The sequence below is a fragment of the Nycticebus coucang genome, chromosome 5, assembly GCF_027406575.1.
Source record: "Nycticebus coucang isolate mNycCou1 chromosome 5, mNycCou1.pri, whole genome shotgun sequence".
NCBI lineage: Eukaryota > Metazoa > Chordata > Mammalia > Primates > Lorisidae > Nycticebus > Nycticebus coucang.
The window spans coordinates 54,618,251-54,637,699 of record NC_069784.1 but is presented as its reverse complement, the minus strand read 5'-3'; the positions used below and the strand labels follow the sequence as shown (position 1 = coordinate 54,637,699).

The window sequence follows — 19,449 nt, the reverse complement described above, 5'->3', positions numbered from 1 at the left end:
GAAAGTGGTGGGTTGAAGGAACTTTACTTAGGAATTTAAGAAATTGGTATTAGTTAAAAAAATTTTTTTCTTCTCATCAGCATTAAGTTTCACAGAACAGAAAGCTTTTAGAAATAATTTAGCTGTGCTGGCTGGTTCTTTAGTAGGGAAATACCCTTTTTATTAGAAAACCAATAAATAATCTGTATGTACAGTTAGTTCTCAGTGTTTAGGCCTCAGTATTTACTCTACACCTCTCTAGAATACTCACTTTATTTTCCTACACGGATTCAATAGCTTAGATTGCCATCACAAAGAACTAGTGTTGCTTTGGTGACTGAATTCTTTCTTGTGGTGGTTCCCCAGAAAAATTTTGGCTGCCTTGATGTAGCCAGATCAGGTTTTTGTACTTCAGTGTCAGAAACCTGTCCTATACTAGGAAGATGGGTGCTTTGAGATTGAAAGTAGAGTTTTACATGTCTCTGGCAAAATAACTAAACATGGACCTATGCAATGAGTCCTTTTGCCATTTGGAAAGCTAACTCACCAGTTCTTTTTGGAGACTCTTGTTCATAAAATAAAAATATTGCAGAATTGTGCTCAAATATTTTTGTTTTCTAGTCTCTGGGATTTGTGATTAACTTTTGAGACTTAGGAAATAGATCATTAATTTGATACCAGCACCTATTTTTACTGTTTTCCCCCTTTTATCTGTCATTTACTTCTTTAACTTGGGCCACACATTCACTGTGCTGCCATTTCAGCCTATGACTCCTACTAACTATTTCACTCTTCAGAAAACTGACTTGGCATGATGTGGTAGAGAAAGCCCTGCCCTAGGAATGAGGCAGCCCTGGGAAGAGGCTACTACTCGACCTCAGTTTGTTCTTCACATAAAAAAGAGATTTATGTTAGGTTATTACTTTCATTTTTTTCCCCCTTCTTTTTTGACAAAGAACTTTTGTTCAAACGAAATCTTTAAATGGTGATAGAAGATAAACCCAAGCTGTTCAAGTAGAAGTAGAAATATAGTATGTTATTTGGTGCTTTCCTTGAGGCATCCCCATGGTTCCACTGAGGAACCTCCTGGGCTTTCTAAAATTCCTGTTGGAAAACTCTTGACAATGATGTTCTTCTCTCCTGATTGTGAGGTCCTTGTTGGAGATGTGGTCTGCTTATCCTGGTGAGATCCAAATGATCTCTTTTCAGACTTTTAAGCATCCTCCACTCTACTTTACTCCAGCTCCCCAACTCACTTTTTCTCAGAGTGGAGATCTCTGTGAGACCTCTAGTAGATGCTATTTTAAGTCTCTTAAGTTCATTGTATTGGCACCACACCCAAATAAAGAAGGTAGGACTTTAACGGGACAAATAAAACTTCAAAATCTTGAAATTCTGCCTTCTAATGTTGTGAATAAGGGAGAAGCTTACAACAAAGTAACATTTTGCAGGCCAAGGGAATCTCTACTTAATCAATTGTTATATTAGCTACTGAGCAACATACTTGATTTGGCAGAAATTGATCATTTTCTAGCCGTTAAATAGTTAAATTAGTAAATGTGGAGATTATTTGTCTCTTAGGAACTTGAATGAAATCAACATTTTTATTTATTTATTTTAATTTATTATTATTTTTTAAAGACAAAGTCTCACTGTCTTACCTAGGCTAGAGCACCAGGCTTCAGCCTACCTCACAGCAACCTCAAATTCCTGGGTTCAAGTGATACTTCTGCTTCAGCCTCCTGAGTATCTGGGACTATAGGTGCCTGCCATAATGCCTAACTGATTTTTCTATTTTTGGTGGTGACAGGTCTCTTTCTGAGGCAGGTTTGAACTCCTGTGCTCAAGTGATTCTCCTTGCCTTGGCCTCCCAGAGTGCTAGGACTATAGGTGTGAGCCTTGGTGCCTGGCCACTATATATATATATATATATATATTTTTTTTTTTTTTTTTTTTTTTTAAATGAGACAGAGTCTCATTTTGTTGCCCTCGGTAGAGTGTCATGGCTCACAGGAACCTCAAACTCTTGGGCTCAAGCAATTTTCTTATCTTAGCCTCCCAAGTAGCTGGGATTATAGGTGCCCACCACAGCGCTGGCTATTTTTTGTTTGTTTGTTTGTTTAGCAGGCCTGGGCTGGGTTCAAACCCACCATACCAGTGCATGTGGCCAGCGCATGTGGCCAGCGCCCTAACCACTGGGCTATGGGCACTGAGCCAGCATTTTTAAATACTGTCATTCCTTAAAACATTTTTTGGGGCAGCGCCTGTGGCTCAGTGGGTAAGGGCGCCAGCCCCATATACTGAAGGTGGCGGGTTCAAATCCAGCCAGGGCCAAACTGCAACAAAAAAATAGCTGGGCGTTGTGGTGGGCGCCTGTGGTCCCAGCTACTCGGGAGGCTGAGGCAAGAGAATCGCCTAAACCCAGAAGTTGGAGCTTGCTATGAGCTGTGTGACACCACGGCACTCTACTGAGGGCAATAAAGTGAGACTCTGTCTCTACACAAAGAAAAAAAAAAAAAAAGAAACTTTTTTTTCTGATAAGATAATTTACATAGAAAGTGACGTTTTCGGGAGAAAGAATTGCAAAATCTGTTTATTGTCTGTCTGTCTTATTAGTTCTATCTCAGGCTTGCTTTGCATGAGAAGGTTGGCAAACCTTACTTTAACTTCTGAGACTGAGCATCACTAAATGTAAATACCACATTCTTCAGCAGCCACTTGGTATCCATATCACTCTCCCTGCTGCCAAATGACCAGATGTGACCAGCTGGATGGGGCTTCTTTCTCTCCATGCAGGGAAAATCATAGTGAAATTGAACGGCGGCGACGGAACAAGATGACAGCGTACATCACAGAACTGTCAGATATGGTACCCACCTGTAGTGCCCTGGCTCGAAAACCAGACAAGCTAACCATCTTACGCATGGCAGTTTCTCACATGAAGTCCTTGCGGGGAACTGGCAACACATCCACTGATGGCTCCTATAAGCCATCTTTCCTCACTGATCAGGTCTCTGGGACTCACAACTCTGAGAGGGTCTAGAATCTGGGTGAATCTGTTGAAAATTTTGATTTTTTTTTTTTTTTAACAACAATCAGCTTTTCAGGAAAAATTCAGATCATAGGAAAATTAATTCAGTCATTGGCTATAATATTAATCAGCACTGGGACAGTGAGAAGTAGAGAAGAGTTGTGAAAAGTATTTAGGAAGGTTATAGATATTTTAGAACTTGGTTCATGAACGCAGCTTGCAAAGTGTAAGGATAGTGGAATCACAGAGAGAGGAAATGACAGTGGCCTTGAAACCAGTCCTCTTCCGGGCGGTGCCTGTGGCTCAAAGGAGTAGGGCTCTGGCCCCATATGCCAGAGGTGGCGGGTTCAAACCCAGCCTCGGCCAAAAACCACAAAAAAGGAAAAAAAAAACAACAACAAAAAACTAGTCCTCTTCTTTGGCTTTAGGTTTATGAAGGATGGTACAATCTGTCTTTCATCTCTGAAGCAGCTTCCAGTTTTGGTGACAGAAGTCTAACAGGCAGTTATTGCTATTCAGGGTTATGCTTTGATGAATGATGAAAAAAATAAAGAAGGCAGAAGCATTTCATGCTTTTCAGGAACTCAGTCTGAATATAAATAGGGGCGGTGCTTGTGGCTAGGTAATTAGGGTGCCAGCTCCATATACCGAGGGTGGCGGGTTTGAACCTGGCCCCAGCCAAACTGCAACAAAAAATAGCCAGGCATTGTGGCAGGTGCCTGTAGTCCCAGCTACTCGGGAGGCTGAGGCAAGAGAATCGCCTAAGCCCAAGAGCTGGACGTTGCTGTGAGCAGTGACATAACAGCACTCTACTGAGGGCGACAAAGTGAGACTCTGTCACAAAAAAAAAAAAAAATGAACAGCAGGAAAATGTATTAGAAAGGAAATGCTTTTTCCCCTCTTGTTATTAGAGTAATTTATGTGGGACTAGATAAATATACACTAGAGGGATGGCTAAAGTAAATTCAATGACCAGACTTGAGTGAGAGTGGTTAGGTAAGACTTCTCAGGGTTAGGAAAGCATGTTTTATTTTGATTATTATTATTTTTTTTTTCCAGAGACAGAGTCTCACTTTGTCACCCTCGGTAGAGTGCTGTGGCATCACAGCTCACAGCAACCTCCAGCTTTTGGGCTTAGGCGATTCTCTTGCCTAAGCCTCCCAAGTAGCTGGGATTACAGGCGCCTGCCACAATGCCTGGCTATTTTTTGTTGCAGTTTGGCCGGGGCTGGGTTTGAACCCACCACCCTCGGTATATGGGGCCGGCACCCTACTCACTGAGCCACAGGCGCTGCCCCTTATTTTAATTATTTTAAGTAGCACAAGGTCATTGCAGAAAAATTTGGAAAATACAGGAAATACAAGGAAGGAAAAAATTTATTATAACATCAATCAAAGGTGCACTTCATGCCACTGTTTTAATTAAAGGATTAGAAAGAAGAAAGGAATATGGTTTGGGAGAAAGGAATAAGAATTTTCCAAATAGGGCGGCGCCTGTGGCTCAGTTGGTAAGGCGCCGGCCCCATATACCGAGGGTGGCGGGTTCAAACCCGGCCCCAGCTGAACTGCAACCAAAAAATAGATGGGCGTTGTGGCGGGCGCCTATAGTCCCAGCTACTCGGGAGGCTGAGGCAAGAGAATAGCTTAAGCCCAGGAATTGGAGGTTGCTGTGAGCTGTGTGATGCCACTGCACTCTACTGAGGGCCATAAAGTGAGACTCCGTCTCTACAAAAAAAAAAAAAAGAAGAATTTTCCAAATAAAGTGATCTACTTAAAAGCGTACATAGCACAGATTTTTCTTTTTCTTTTTCTTTTTTTTTTTTTTTTATTGTTGGGGATTCATTGAGGGTACAATAAGCCAGGTTACACTGAGCACAGATTTTTTTATAGCTGTACATGCTATTGCTTCAGTAGTACACATGCAGATGTTGATTCAGCAAGCTCCATTTATGCGTTTGTGGGCAAACCAGGTAGGTGCTTTGTTTGAAGGAAGTTAAGAGGTAGTCATTGGTGGAAATAGACATGTAAATAAATTACAAACACAGAGCTAGTTCTATAATAGAGATGTAATACTAAGTCCCATAGAAGTTCAGTTATGGAAAATGAGGAGTTGTGCAATAGTGCTTTTGCTTTTGGGAATAACTTGAGCAAAAACTTAGAAGTGTGAGAGTAATTGGGTTACTCAGGAAAGTCAAGTGGTTTAGCATGTTAGGGATGATAATAGGAAGGTAGGCTGGGATCTGATGATGGAATGTTTAGATGTTAAAGAATTTAGGTTTAAATATTTATACAGTGGGGAGTCGTCAAAATGTTTTAGTTTGCAGAAATTTATTAACATTGAAAGACATTATTTACTCTTGATGTGGATATTAAGGATAGAATGAAGAGAGAGAAAGCAGAGAGACTGCTTCATTGGTGTAAGATGACTAGGACAGTGACATACATTGGAAAGTAGAATTGATAAATCTCAGTGATCACTACAATGTGAGGGAGAGTAGTTAAATTTGGAGGCTTCTAGTTCGGGAGAATATTGTTAAGTAAGGGAATGCTAGAAGAACACAGAAGATTGTTTTTTGGAAAGGGAAATAATGATTGAGGTTTTGTGATGTTGCTGTTGAGTAGCTGGTAGAATATTTGGAAATGTTTAACAGATACTTGGATTTCAGGTCTGCTCAAAACTCAAGAAAAATAATTAGGTAAGGCTAGGGATATAGACTTGGATATTATATCATAGTGGAGAGGAGTGATGTGATTCCCCAGGAAGAAAGTATAGTATGAATATAGAGGACATAAGATACAACTTTGGAAATGTCTATGTTTAAGACTTGAACAGAGGAAATTGAGCCTAAAGCAAAAGAGGAATAAAAAATTGGACAGCAGTGCCATAGAAGCAGCTGGGGAAAATAAAATTTAAAGGGTAGAACGGAGAACATTTCTGAGATTTTGCAGAGAGGTTGAATAAAATGATGAATCTTCCATGAAAAGGGAAGATATTAGTAACCTCCCAAAAATCAATACAGTAGTTTATAGATAGTAAAGATTATATTGGGATTGAGAAATAATTGAAAAGGGAATAGAGCCAGTAAGTAGAACATTATTCACTATGTTTGTCACTGAAAAACAGAGACAAGTTGAACCAAGTCAAGGGAAGATTTGTATAGAATTTGGAAAACGTTGTTTTTATAGACATGAGGGGAAAGACAAAATGGGAATATTTGTCAAGCAAGATTCTAAAAGGAGATCAGTTAGGATAGAATCAAGTCAATTATTGTTAGTAATAAGCCTTTTTATATACCCTCTTGAGTCCTGAGATAAAGAGGTGGATAGTAACATAAGGAAATTGAGGAAATACCTGTTAGAAAAAACCTTGTCAATGGAGATAATTACATTTAGGGTGGAAACCTGTAACTGTGGATCAGAGGTGAGCCAGCAGTTGCATATGGAGAGACGCATATGGCCTGAAGCATCTTACTATTTCCTGTATGTTGTTTTTGAAAGTTTAGTATTAATTTTTATTTCTTTTCCTTGGGCAGGAACTGAAACATTTAATCTTGGAGGCAGCAGATGGCTTTCTGTTTATTGTGTCATGTGAGACAGGCCGAGTCGTCTATGTCTCTGATTCCGTAGCTCCTGTTTTGAACCAGCCACAGTCGGAATGGTTTGGCAGCACACTCTATGATCAGGTGCACCCAGACGATGTGGACAAACTTCGGGAGCAGCTGTCCACTTCAGAAAATGCCCTGACAGGTAAGAGTTAATGTGGATGGAAAAGGAATGGAAAGTCCTTTCTTCTTTTTTTCTGAAGTATAGATTTATTGAATTTGGCAAGGCTTCTAGAATTTTTGAAGCCTTTAATGAATATATCAATTCTTTTTATTCACATGCAGATTATTGACTTGTGGTTTATATTTAGAAAATAGTTCATTAGTGATAATGTTCATATAAAAGTTTACCTTTTTTTTTTTTTTTTTGCAGTTTTTGGCCGGGGCTGGGTTTGAACTTGTTTACCTCCAGCATATGGGGCCCGCGCCCTACCTCTTTGAGCCACAGGTGCCACCCCCATATAAAAGTTTACTTTAATATTAGTATAAATGGTAAAAGCCAAAATGTATAACAGAAGCCTTTTTAAAAAGAATTTTCTATGCTTCTGTCTCATTTATATGGATAATTACCTGGCTTTTTTTTTTTTTTTTTTTACCCACTTGTGCTTGGCTTTGTGCTACATTCTGTGATAACAGATTTTTATTTATAGCAGATTGTTATTGGTCAGCATATAAGGTATTTATTGTTGGCTGGGCATGGTGACTCACGCCTATAATCCTAGTACTCTGAGAGGCCGAGGCAGGTGGATTGCTTGAGCTTAGTAGTTCAAGATCAGCCTGAGCAAGAGTTGGACCCCTATCTCTACTAAAAATAAAAAAACTAACAAGGTGTTGTGGCAGGTGCCTATAGTCCCAGCTACCTGGGAGGCTGAGGCAGGAGGATCACTTGAGCCTAAGAGTTTGAGGTTGCTGTGAGTTGTGATGCCGCAGTACTCTAGCTTGGGCACCAGAGACTCTTGTCTCAAAAAAGAAGATATTTATTGCTGTTTTGTGATCTGTATTATTTTTCTTTTTTCACCCTATTTCAGTGCTATTCAATCCTTTTGCCATGGTTTTGGCTAGGAAAATTACGTCAGTTCTGTTCCTGAGCACATCTAGAAAAAAAAAGTGAAAGTGGAAGGGATAAAAACTGGTAGTTAAGGCTTGGTGCCGGTAGCACAGTGGTTACGGCAACAGCCACATACACCAAGGGGTGGTGGGTTCAAACCTGGCCTGGGCCAGCTATACAACTACAACAAAAAAAAAAGCCAGGCATTGTGGGGGGCACCTGTAGTCCCAGCTACTTAGGAAGCTGAGGCAAGAGAATCGCTTAAGCCCAGTTGCTGTGAGCTGTGACGCCATGGTACTCTACTGAGGGTAACATAGTGAGATTCTGTCTCCAAAAAAAAAAAAGGTAGTTAAAATACAAGAAATTTAAATATGATAATATTAATGTTGGTCTTCAGTTTTCCCTTCTGTTATGTTTTTATGCATTTCATTTCTTTAGTTTTCATTTTCCCCGGAAGTTGTCCTTGTTTTCTGTATAATAAAGGGAAGAAACAATTTTTGCTTGAGACAGATAAGTGTTTCCATGACATATAAAGTTACTTGTTTTTAAACAGTGACATAAACTGTGTCTATGTATGTATGTATAAAAATAATCAAGCACAAGAAGATAGCCTTGCCTCTTTGTTTTCCACCACTGCCACTGCTATATTCCCTTTGCACAAGTGCCTTTGAACTTTAAGAGTGAGAGTCATTGATGAGAAATGAAATATTTTAGGCTTGAAAAATACCCATCTCCTGCTGGTCTATTCTGTTATAAGCAAGGAGATTGAGGAGAGTGAAGGCAAGAACAGGATGCTTACTTGTCTTTGCCTCCAGTATCTCCCCTCCCAACAAAAAAACACAATGCTTTTCACATCCTCCTCCTTCAGGGCGTATCTTGGATCTAAAGACTGGAACAGTGAAAAAGGAAGGTCAGCAGTCTTCTATGAGGATGTGTATGGGCTCAAGGAGATCATTTATTTGCCGAATGAGGTGAGTGTCAGGGTGAGCATTGCAATTTGCCATAGAAGAATTAAGAGCTTAGGGTCCTCTGTTCCATCAAATAATACTCAAGACTTCTGTTTCATTCTACTATAAAGATATATCAGCATGTTAATTGGCCAGTTCTTTCCAATTTAAGTTACATTTGGTAAATTGATTTATTTTCAAAATTTAATGTTTTTCTCTTACTTTAATACTAATGAAAAATGTCCTAATTATATACTGTATGCTTACATGCATCATCTTTTTATGATTCAAACCAAAAAAGAAATTTTTACTTTAGATTTTCTTAATGTATTTTACTTTGCTATTTAACTTACATGGAAAAATTAATACTAATCATAGTCACATAATATTAAATAGCCTTTCATATCCTGGAGGCAGAAAAAACAGATCTTATATTTTCTTTTTTTTTTTTATATTGTTGGGGATTCATTGAGGGTATAATAAGCCAGGTTATACTGATTGCATTTGTTTGGCAAAGTCCCTCTTGCAATCGTGTCTCGCCTCCAAAAGGGGTGGCACACACCAAGGCTCCACCCCCCTCTCTCCTTCCCTCTCTCTGCTCTTCCTTTCCCCACTTCTCCCTCCTTTCAGATTTTATATTTTCTTTTTTTTTTTTGTAGAGACAGAGTCTCACCCTATGGCTCTCGGTAGAGTGCCGTGGCCTCACACAGCTCACAGCAACCTCCAACTCCTGGGCTTAAGCAATTCTCTTGCCTCAGCCTCCCGAGCAGCTGGGACTACAGGCGCCTGCCACAACGCCCGGCTGTTTTTTGGTTGCAGTTTGGCTGGGGCTGGGTTTGAACCCGCCACCCTCCGTATATGGGGCCGGCGCCTTACCGACTGAGCCACAGGCGCCGCCCCTATATTTTCATAGAAACATTGGAGGACACAGAAATCTTGAATGTTAATTGATATAAGTAGAAATAAAAGCATCTTTACAGATATTAGAGGAAAGTGAAAATTCTTATCTGAAAGTTTGCACATGTATTCAGACTAAATAGCCTCATTTGTAGTCTGTGGATTTGAATCCTAGCTTTGACACTACCTTCTGAAAGTATAACTCTAAGATTACTATTATTAGACAAAAACAATGTTTCTTGAGTGCTTGTTACCAAGGAGCATGTAGTGGATTTAAAAATGCTTTATTTAGGCCACAGATGAATAAATTCATCTTAATAAAACTAATTGGTTTTTAATGTTTGAACACTGATGCACAATGAATGAAATGTGATTCTTCCACTAATGCTAAACTTTATCTTATCTTGCCCAAGATTGTAGTTAGCAGGTGAAAATAATGTACTATCTGGGTAATACAGTGGACTAAATTTTTTAGTAATCTCTTTTTCTTGAAGACATACATTTTCAATATTTTGGAGAATATTCTCAATGTTGCCATTTTGTGTTCTGTTCTTTTTATTGGGATAGTGTTATAGATATAATAAAGATTATATGGGAGTATAGGTTTTATTTCTGTCAAAGGAGTTAAAATTTTTAATCTAAGCTCCAACTGGATTAAATTTAACTCTCAAGACACAGATGGATTTTAACACAGAAAAAAGTATTTGGTAGGGGAACTAACATTTTAGTGAACTCCTCCCATGTTATGAACTGTGACAGGTGCTTTGTGTCTGTCATTGTATTCAGTCCCCACAACTGCCTCATAGGGTTAAGATTCGTGGTTACCATTTTGCTGATGAAAAAGCAGGTTTAGAGAAATGAATTTCCCCAGATTATTTAGTGTGTTTGATACAGGATTTTGTTTTAATTCATAGTAGTCTGACCTGTATTTTTTTCTCTTGTGTTATAAGGAAGCATCCATTTACTTAGACCATTTCTTCTTTTTTTTCGTTTGTTAGTAATTTGAGATTTCCTTATTTCTTTCTGTTAGTGTTTAGTGTTTATAAATTGTATACTAGGCTGGGTGTGGTGGCTCATGCCTGTAATCCTAGCACTCTGGGAGGCTAAGGTGGGAGGATTACCTTAGCCTTAAGGTGGGAGACTAAGCTGGGAGGTCTCAGGAGTTTGAGACCAGCCTGAGCAAGAACGAGACCCCAGACATTGTGGTAGGTGCCAGTAGACCCAGCTACTTAGGAGGCTGAGACAAGAGAATCGCTTGAGCCCAAGAGTTGGAAGTTGCTGCGAGCTATGATGCCATGGCACTTAACCCCAGGGCAACTGAGTGAGACTCTGTCTCTAAATAAATAAATAACATAACAACATATATTTTAGGATTTTGTAGAAAAGATGGTGGTCCTTTCTATCCAGGTAGCAAAGGCATCTTTTAAAGTCATAAGGTAAGTTCAAGTTGTATAATGGAAATTGACTACATTTTACTGAGAGGATGCTTGTTAGAAATGATGGGTAGAATATTAATGAACGTTTTCTGGAAGAGGTACAAAATTGACTATTTTGTGGCTTTGCGATTTACAGCCTCTGGATTCAGGCTGCTGGATTTTGTTTTAATTTGTAGTATTCTATGGATTTGAATCCTAGTTTTGACACTATCTAAAATTTTGGACAGATTACATGACTACTTTGTTGCTTTGATTTCATCTAAAATTGGAGGTTATTTTAATATCAATGTCATAAAGTTATAAGGATTAGATGAATTAATATATGTAAAAATATGTAGAACAGAGTATAGAACATATTAAGCTGTATGTTTTATTTATTATTATTTTAAGGAAATGATAGAGGGGAAGTAGGATTGGAGGGAGTATCCCAATATGTGGTACATAGCTAACTTGAAGACATAGGCAGGAGAAAGATAGATTACAATGAAATGTTGCAATTAGATAAGGTTGTGGTTAATATAGGGCAGGAGTAAGCAAGCCACCACCCGATTTTTTTCCCAAGACTGTTGCCCTGGGTAGAGTGCTATGGTGTCATAACTCACAGCAACCTCAAACTCTTGGGCTTAAGTGATCCTCCTGCCTTAGAGATGGAGTCTCACTCTTGCACAGGCTGGTCTTGAACTCTGGAGCTCAAGCAGTCCACCTGCCTCAGCCTTGAAGAATGTTAGGATTATAGGCATGAGCCACTAGGCCTAGCCCACAGCCCTACATTTGTAAGTAAAATTTTATTGGAACATAGCCATGCCCACTTGTTTGTGTATGATCTGTGGCTGCTTTCATATTATAACCCCAGAGTTGACTAGTTGTAACAGAGGTATGTGGCCCACATAGCTGAAAATATATACTATTTGGTACTTCAATAGAAAAAGTTTGCCAGCTCCTGATGTGGAGAATCTTTGCATTTAAAGAGTATATAGAACATTATTATGTCAAATTCTATGACAGGTAAAAGTTTGAGAAATACCAAACTTGATTTACCTTTATCCTCCCTTGTTAGGAGCATTACCAGTTTTCTGTGTCTAGTTGTATCCAGAGCCTTACTGTGGAAAGTTCTTTGATAGTGCAGACTGACTATTTTTGATTTGTTTTGTTCATTGAAACAGGTGTGGCAGTAGTGCTGTGGACCCAGTCTCTGTGAATAGACTGAGTTTTGTGAGGAACAGATGCAGGTGAGGTCCTGAGCAGTGAAAACCAAAAGGATGGCCAAGTAAAATCATCACTTTTTTACCTGACTCACTGGAGTCCTTCCTTCATCCCTTATCACCTGGTTACTTTTTTCTCTGGCAGTATTTTCCTGAATTTCTGAAGTTTCTCTTGCTCATCCTGTTTAAGGAAGTTGTTCCACTATTTCACCATATACTTTCCTTCTGCTGCAGTGTCTTTCAGTTGCTTTACTTTAATAAGAGTAAAAAATACGTTGGTCACTTTTGGGTGGGAAATGTGCAGCCACTAGTAATCTATTCTGTTTTCTAAACACCCAAGAACTTATAGTTAATGGTGCTAAGCCAGCATTGCTCTTTAAGTTTTTACTAGGTAGAATTTTTCTCCTGATTCCTGTAACTCTTCTAGGAATGGACTCGGCTCTGTGAAGGATGGGGAACCTCACTTCGTGGTAGTCCATTGCACAGGGTACATCAAAGCTTGGCCCCCAGCAGGTAGGAAAGTGGGGTAGTGGTTTCTCCCTTGGTGTTGTTGGCTCCTCACACAGTTCATGAAAGTTAGCTAACATTTTATTATTTACCTAGTATGTGAAATATACTTTGCTGAAAGAAAATAGGAAAGAAAAAGCAGATTCCATCCTTTCCATTATTGAAAGTTTATTATATTCCAGTTGTGGAGATGGATTACTCAGACTTGAAAATGACTTAGTATTGGCTATAAATGCAAATTTAAATTTTTTTTTTTTTTTTGTGGTTTTTGGCCGGGGCTGGGTTTGAACCCGCCACCTCCGGCATATGGGACCAGCGCCCTACTCCTTGAGCCACAGGCGCCACCCGCAAATTTAAATTTTTAAATGTAATTTCATAATTTATGTGGAATACCTGTGTTCTAAGCAGTTGTTAGAAACATTGGGTGGAATGCAGTTAATTTGGGAAAGCTTTCTAAAGTAGGAGCAAGACTTTTGAGGGAGAAAATGGCTTAATTCTAACAACTTATTAAAGGGGATATTTTCTGCAAAGATTTTTATTTTTTATATTTTTTTGGACAGGAAGTAGGATTTATCATTGTTAGGTACAAATGACAGGCAGCACACTGTTAAGTCCTCATGAGTGCAGGGCCTGCCACTTGTCTAGGAGGCCACCACTGGGAATGTATATAACCCCATAGCCATCTGGGATGAGCCATGTCTCAGCCATGTCTTTCTATTCATCTGAGTTAAACTTGGTAAAATCTTCTGGCAGCTAGGGAACTTAAACTTGGCCTTGCCAAGGGCCTCAGTTACATGCTCTTTGTTCTGTAGTTTGGTGCAGATGGACATGATGACTTGGCCATGTAAACCCTGGTCACAGTGCCCTGGGGCTTTCCAAAGGCACCATGCATACCTTTCTGGAGCCTAGACTGGGGACAGCACAAAGTCTAACACGTGAACATGTATTGGAATGGAGTGTCTCCAAGGTCCCTTAAAGCACCCTATATAAGCGACAGGCTGCATAGACTACCAAGGAAGCTGCTGTTTGCAGCCATTGCACACCAGGCTCCCATGAAGGAAGGAGCATGGTCGCTTTAATTAGCTACAGGTCTGCAAAGATTTTTAAATGAAGCCATGAGCAGATTAGCTTTATTAGAACTTGAGATCATTCAAGGAATGTGCGAAAGGTGGTTGGGATGCCGGGACCATCTTTTTAAATTGGCTTATCAAGAGTTTCTCAATCTTAGCAAATTTACTGCCTCCCTGCTTGTATAGGTATTTCTAAGAATTTGGTGGAGGCAGGGAGTCCAGGAGAGACAAACTAAGAGAAAAAGAGGAAAGGTGGCATATTTTGGAAAGAGATTAAACTTTGGATATTGAAAAACCTGGGTTTGATTCCTGGTATTGTTATTTATTGGTGGCAAAACCCAGAGTAAATTACTTGACTTTTATAAACCTCAGTTTTCCCATCTATAATTTGGAGCTAGTACATCTCCTAGGACTATTTTGAGGACTAGATTTAACTTAAGGATGGCATCCAGCCCATTATCTGGCATCTTTCAGGCACCCAGTAAATGGTAGTTAATGTAAGTTTAAAAAATTTGTAGTAATGACATTTGAACTTTTTATTCTATATACTATATAAACCGTACATTTAAGATAGATGTACTCATACTTCTGTGTAGTTACCAAAGTAATGCTATTTTTTCTGGATAAAAAGAAGGTAACTATACAAAGAGTAGAGAGGAAGTACAGTTTTCCATGTAAAATAATTGGCTTTTCTCTTTTCCAGAGAACATAAGTAATTATTGGTATTTGGTATAATTTCATTTTTGGTTGTTTGCTTAAAGTCATAGGGTGGGTCAAACATCTGTTTTCTGACTATTATATTGGTAGCAGAATGGTTACCTTAATATGTTTGTTTTTACCTGCATAGTTTTTAAGAATACTTTGGGTGAGACTTGTACTTTCCAGTTTATTATAATTAATAAGTGTAAAATATATAAATTCATATATATGTAAATTGTATGTATATACATAAATTATATATATAAATACTTAAAACAATGAATGGCATATATGGTAAATTCTGTGTAATTGTTTATCTTTCTTTTTATCATTGCCTTATACCTAACCTCTTAATACCTAAAAGTATTTTGAATCATTACCTATCTGATTTTAAAGGCATTTGAATTTGAGATCCCTGTTAAACCTTTTAACTTTACCTTCCTGAAGGTGTTTCCCTCCCAGATGATGACCCAGAGGCCGGCCAGGGGAGCAAGTTTTGCTTAGTAGCCATTGGCAGATTGCAGGCAAGTGTGAATTTTCCACACCTGTCTGTATCCTTTTTCAATTAGAAGAAATCTTCAGGATTCATTTATGTTAATTTTCTTTTACTTTTTGAATACAAATGAAGAAGTCCATAAAACTCTAAAAATGTGAAAGAATGTGACATGCATAGTGACCATTGCTACTCTTAGATTTAAGTAAAAGTTGAAGAGTATGATAGAAGGAGAAAGGTCTTTTCCCCTTATTATTTTCTTATTGTTAATTTTACAATACTGATTTTCTATTTCCAGCCTATTTTCTTTGCCCCTGTACAAAAGAGAGAGATCTTTTCATTTTATCATTACATGATGAACCATAGAGAAATGGAATTATAATGATTATTTTCTTTTCTTTTTTTTTTTTTTTTGTTTAGCGGGCCGAGGCCAGGTTCAAACCCGCCAGCCCTGGTGCACGGGGCCGGCACTCTACCCATTGAGCTATGGGTGCCTAATTTTGATTATTTTCATAAGTATAGATAAGTTTCTTGGCTACTTGGACAATAATTTATGAATCCAAATAAAAAGTACAGCCTAACCACATGAAAGTAGATGGGTTTGAGTTGAATTCATTCTTTCTTACTTTACTAAGTTGATAAAGAGTATTATATGTGTGTGCTAGGTGCAGTGGCTCACACCTGTAATCCCAGTGCTTTCAAAGATTGAAGTAGGAGGATTGCTTGAGACTAGAAGTTCAAGGCTAGCCTGACTAATATAATAAGACCTCATCTCTACGAAATACTAATTTAAAAAAATTACCCAGTCACAGGATGGTGGGCGCCTTTACTATTAGCTACTTGGGAGGCTGAGGCAGGAAGTTTGCTTGAGTCCAGAAGTTTGCTTGAGGTTTCAGTGAGCTGTCATGAGGCCACTACACTCTAGCTTGGGCTACAGAATGAGACCCTATCTCTTAAAAATTAATAATGATAACAATAACGATAAAACAGTACCTTTGTGGGAACAGATCTAGACTTTATGTCCTTTCTGATTGTCATTGTCATTTTTTCCTTCCTGAATAAAATGTGAATGTTTAGAAATTCCTAAAATTAGAACTCTCATATCTATACAGAGACCATGAAGAGATGGGAAATACGTCTGTAAAGAACAGTATCATTTTACTTCATTTTTACCTCTTCACTCTCAGGTAACTAGTTCTCCCAACTGTACAGACATGAGTAATATTTGCCAACCAACAGAGTTTATCTCCCGGCACAACATTGAGGGGATCTTCACTTTTGTGGATCACCGCTGTGTGGCAACTGTTGGCTACCAGCCACAGGTAGGAGCTGGTGCTGTTATATTCATGATACTTAAGCCCCTGTTTTTCTTTGCCAACATTGAGATTATGTAAGCAAGTAATTCCTAAGATAGCCAAAACATAGCCCTAGTCCAGAAAGAGTGCGCTGTTGATGTATGGATAAACGTATAGATCAGTAGGCTGGAACAGAGCCTGTTCTCACATTTGTCAGCTGAGTTTTAGCAAAGATGACAAGAGCAATTCAAACGGGAAAAGAAGTCTATCAAATGGTGATGGAACAATTGGATGTCCATGTGCAAAAAAAAGGGAATTAACAGAAATTAGAGCTTGCCTTACACCATAACAAAATCAACTCAAAGCCCTAAATATTTAAGAGCTAAAATTATATATAAACTTATAGGAGAAAATATCTGTGATCTTGAGTTAGCCAAAGATTTTTTATGTGACACTAAAAGTGTGATTTATTAAAGAAAAAATTGGTAAATTGGATTTAGTTCTTATAAAAATTTGTCCTCTTAAAAGGATATTATTAAGGAAGTTAAAAGATCAAACTGAGAGAATATTTGTAGATCACATACCTGAAAAAGGATTTTTATCAAGAAGATTATAAACAACTCATTAAGACAATCAGCCAGTGAAAAAGAGGTACAAAATCTGACATTTACCAAAGAAGAAATATGAGTGGCACATGAAAAGATGCTCAGTAGCCTGAACAAGAGCAAGACCCTGTCTACTAAAAATAGAAAAACTGAAGGAAGGGGATTGCTTGAGCCCACGAATTGGAAGGGGATTGCTTGAGCCCACGAATTGCTGTGAACTGTGATGCCCTGGCACTCTACTGAGGGGGACAAAGTGAGACTCTGTCTTAAAAAAAAAGATGCTCAACATCTTTTTTTTTTTTCCCAACATCTTTTTATCATTAGGAAAGGGCAATTAGAATTGCAATTAGATAATAATATATACCTATTAGAATAACTATAATCAAAAAGTGTTGGAGAAAATGTGGAGAAGCTGGGACCCTTGTATATTGTTGGAAGATACATAAAATAGTATAGCTACTTCACAAACACATTTTGGCAGTTTCCTAAAAAGGTAAATATTCTCTTTACTTTACACCCTACCAATTCTACTTTGTTTCTACCCAAAACAAATGAAAACATAACGTTTACACAAAGATTTTTACACAGATGTTCACAGCTATATTATTCATAATAGCTAAAAAGTAGAAATAGTTTTCTCCATTAACATTTTGTGAATGAGTAAACTATGGTATATTCATGTTAGAATACCGTTGAGCAATAAAAAGGAGTAAACCACTGCTACATGCAATAACAGAGATAAACCAGAAGTATTATGCTAGGCTGGGTGCAGTGGCTCACGCCTATAATCCTAGCACTCTGAAGCAGGTGGATTGCTTGGGCTCAGGAATTTGAGATCACCCGAGCAAGAGTTAGACCCTGTCTGTAAAAATAGCCTGACATTGTAGAGGACGCCTGTAGTCCCAGCTACTCAGGAGGCTGAAGGAAGGGGATTGCTTAAGCACAAGAGTTTCAGGTTGCTGTGAGCTATGACAGTCACAGCACTCTACTCAGGCCAAAAAACTTGTCTTGGAAAAAAATAAAAGTATTATGCTAAGTGAAAGAAGCCAGATCCAAAAGTCTAAATATTATATGAGTCCATTTATATGAAATTCCTAGAAAAGACAAAACTAAAGAGGCAGAAAGAAGATCAGTGGTTGGCTGGAGGCGGGGGAAGCGGGGGTAAACTGCAGATGAGTACACAGGAACTTCTTATGGCAGTGGACATGTTCTACAACTGAATTGTGGTAATGATTGTACAACTGTATAAATTTAATAAAAATCAACTTGTACACTTAAATAGGGTAAATTATGAATGTAAATTATGTCTAGAACCTGTAAAACTTGTTAAATGTATAAAAGAAATACTTTTAAATGTATTAAAAGTTATTAATGTATTTAAATGTTTAAAATGTATTAAAAGTTAAATGTAATACTTGTTAAATGTAAAAAAGAAAAATGTTATGGAAGCCATTCGCTTAGCAGATTTCATCTTTAGTAGATTCCATTTTCTTTTTTATTTCTTGTCTTTTTTTTTTCTTCCCACTTACCTATTATAATCTTAGAATAAAGACAAAAGAAAGAAAATCCAGGTTCTTAGCTGATTGACCCGGAAAGTTAGATCACCATAAATGTATATATTTTACTTTTCTTTCTCCCTTCTAGGAACTGTTAGGAAAGAATATTGTAGAATTCTGTCATCCTGAAGACCAACAGCTTCTAAGAGACAGCTTCCAACAGGTAACTTTTCCCCTGGTTGGGGTTTTAAAAAATATTTATTGTATTTATCACTGAGTAACTGAATATAACATATATGTTGTTTCGTACGTAACCTGTATTTTTAAGGAATATAAAAGGACGAGGCTGGGCCCTGTAACTCACACCTATAATCCTAGCACTCTAGGAGGCTGAAGTAGGTGGATCACCTGAGCTTAGAAGTTTAAGAGCAGCCTGAGCAAAGCAAGACCCCATCTCTATTAAAAATAGAAAAACTAGCCAGGCATTGTGGCAGCTGCCTGTAGTCCTAACTACTCAGGAGGCTGAGGGAAGAGGATCACTGGAGCCCAAGAGTTTGAGGTTGCTGTGAGCTATGATGACAGTGCACTTTATCCCAGGGTGACTAAATGAGACACTGTCTCATAAAAAAGAAAAGACTAATACTTTGAAACTATAGATAATGTCCAAGGTATTTCTGTTTGGCTTTGGCTACTTACTGTCTTACATTCAATTATCTGTATCCAAAGAGCTATCTTTAAAGTGTTTAAAATATTGTACATGTCACTGAGCTGTTTATTAATAGATAAGTGAAAGTAAATTCTTAGTTTGAGATGGCTATTAATTATAATTTTCAGGCCCTAGCTCCTGAAAATATCTGGTGAATATAATAGACTTGGCCTTAGATAACAGCTCTTACTTTATATGCATGTACTAGACAAGTTAACCTCTTTAAGTCTCAGTAGTGTGCTTATGAATATAATGGATATAATAACCACACTTAAATTCAGAGGGTTGTTTGGAAGATTAAATAAGATAATGCACATTTAGCATATAGTCCAGAGATTGAAACAAGTAGTTACAAATAAACATTAGCAGCTATTATTTTTTTAATTGTTCAGAGGAGAGTCAAAAGATGATTTTCTATTCCATGAGACTAGAAACGA

At 38.1% G+C, this 19,449-nt stretch overlaps 1 protein-coding gene and 1 non-coding gene across 7 annotated transcripts in view; one reads left to right on the top strand and one right to left on the bottom strand.

Moving 5' to 3' along the window:
• Positions 1–19,449, top strand: part of ARNT (aryl hydrocarbon receptor nuclear translocator) — an 82,883-nt gene that overhangs the window by 42,496 nt on the left and 20,938 nt on the right. For all 6 annotated transcript variants that reach the window (XR_008380078.1, XM_053590710.1, XM_053590708.1 and 3 more), the window contains 8 exons: positions 2,776–2,989; positions 6,543–6,756; positions 8,528–8,630; positions 12,103–12,168; positions 12,569–12,654; positions 14,865–14,941; positions 16,098–16,232; positions 18,455–18,529. Coding sequence is in view for 5 of the 6 variants with exons in the window: in XM_053590710.1 (XP_053446685.1) it covers positions 2,776–2,989; positions 6,543–6,756; positions 8,528–8,630; positions 12,103–12,168; positions 12,569–12,654; positions 14,865–14,941; positions 16,098–16,232; positions 18,455–18,529 (970 nt within the window). In the remaining variant the exon portion in view is untranslated. The remainder of the gene's footprint in view (positions 1–2,775; positions 2,990–6,542; positions 6,757–8,527; positions 8,631–12,102; positions 12,169–12,568; positions 12,655–14,864; positions 14,942–16,097; positions 16,233–18,454; positions 18,530–19,449) is intronic.
• LOC128587014 (small nucleolar RNA SNORA70) lies at positions 13,603–13,737 on the bottom strand. The gene has a single exon (XR_008380450.1). It is a non-coding gene; the product is annotated as a small nucleolar RNA SNORA70 (small nucleolar RNA).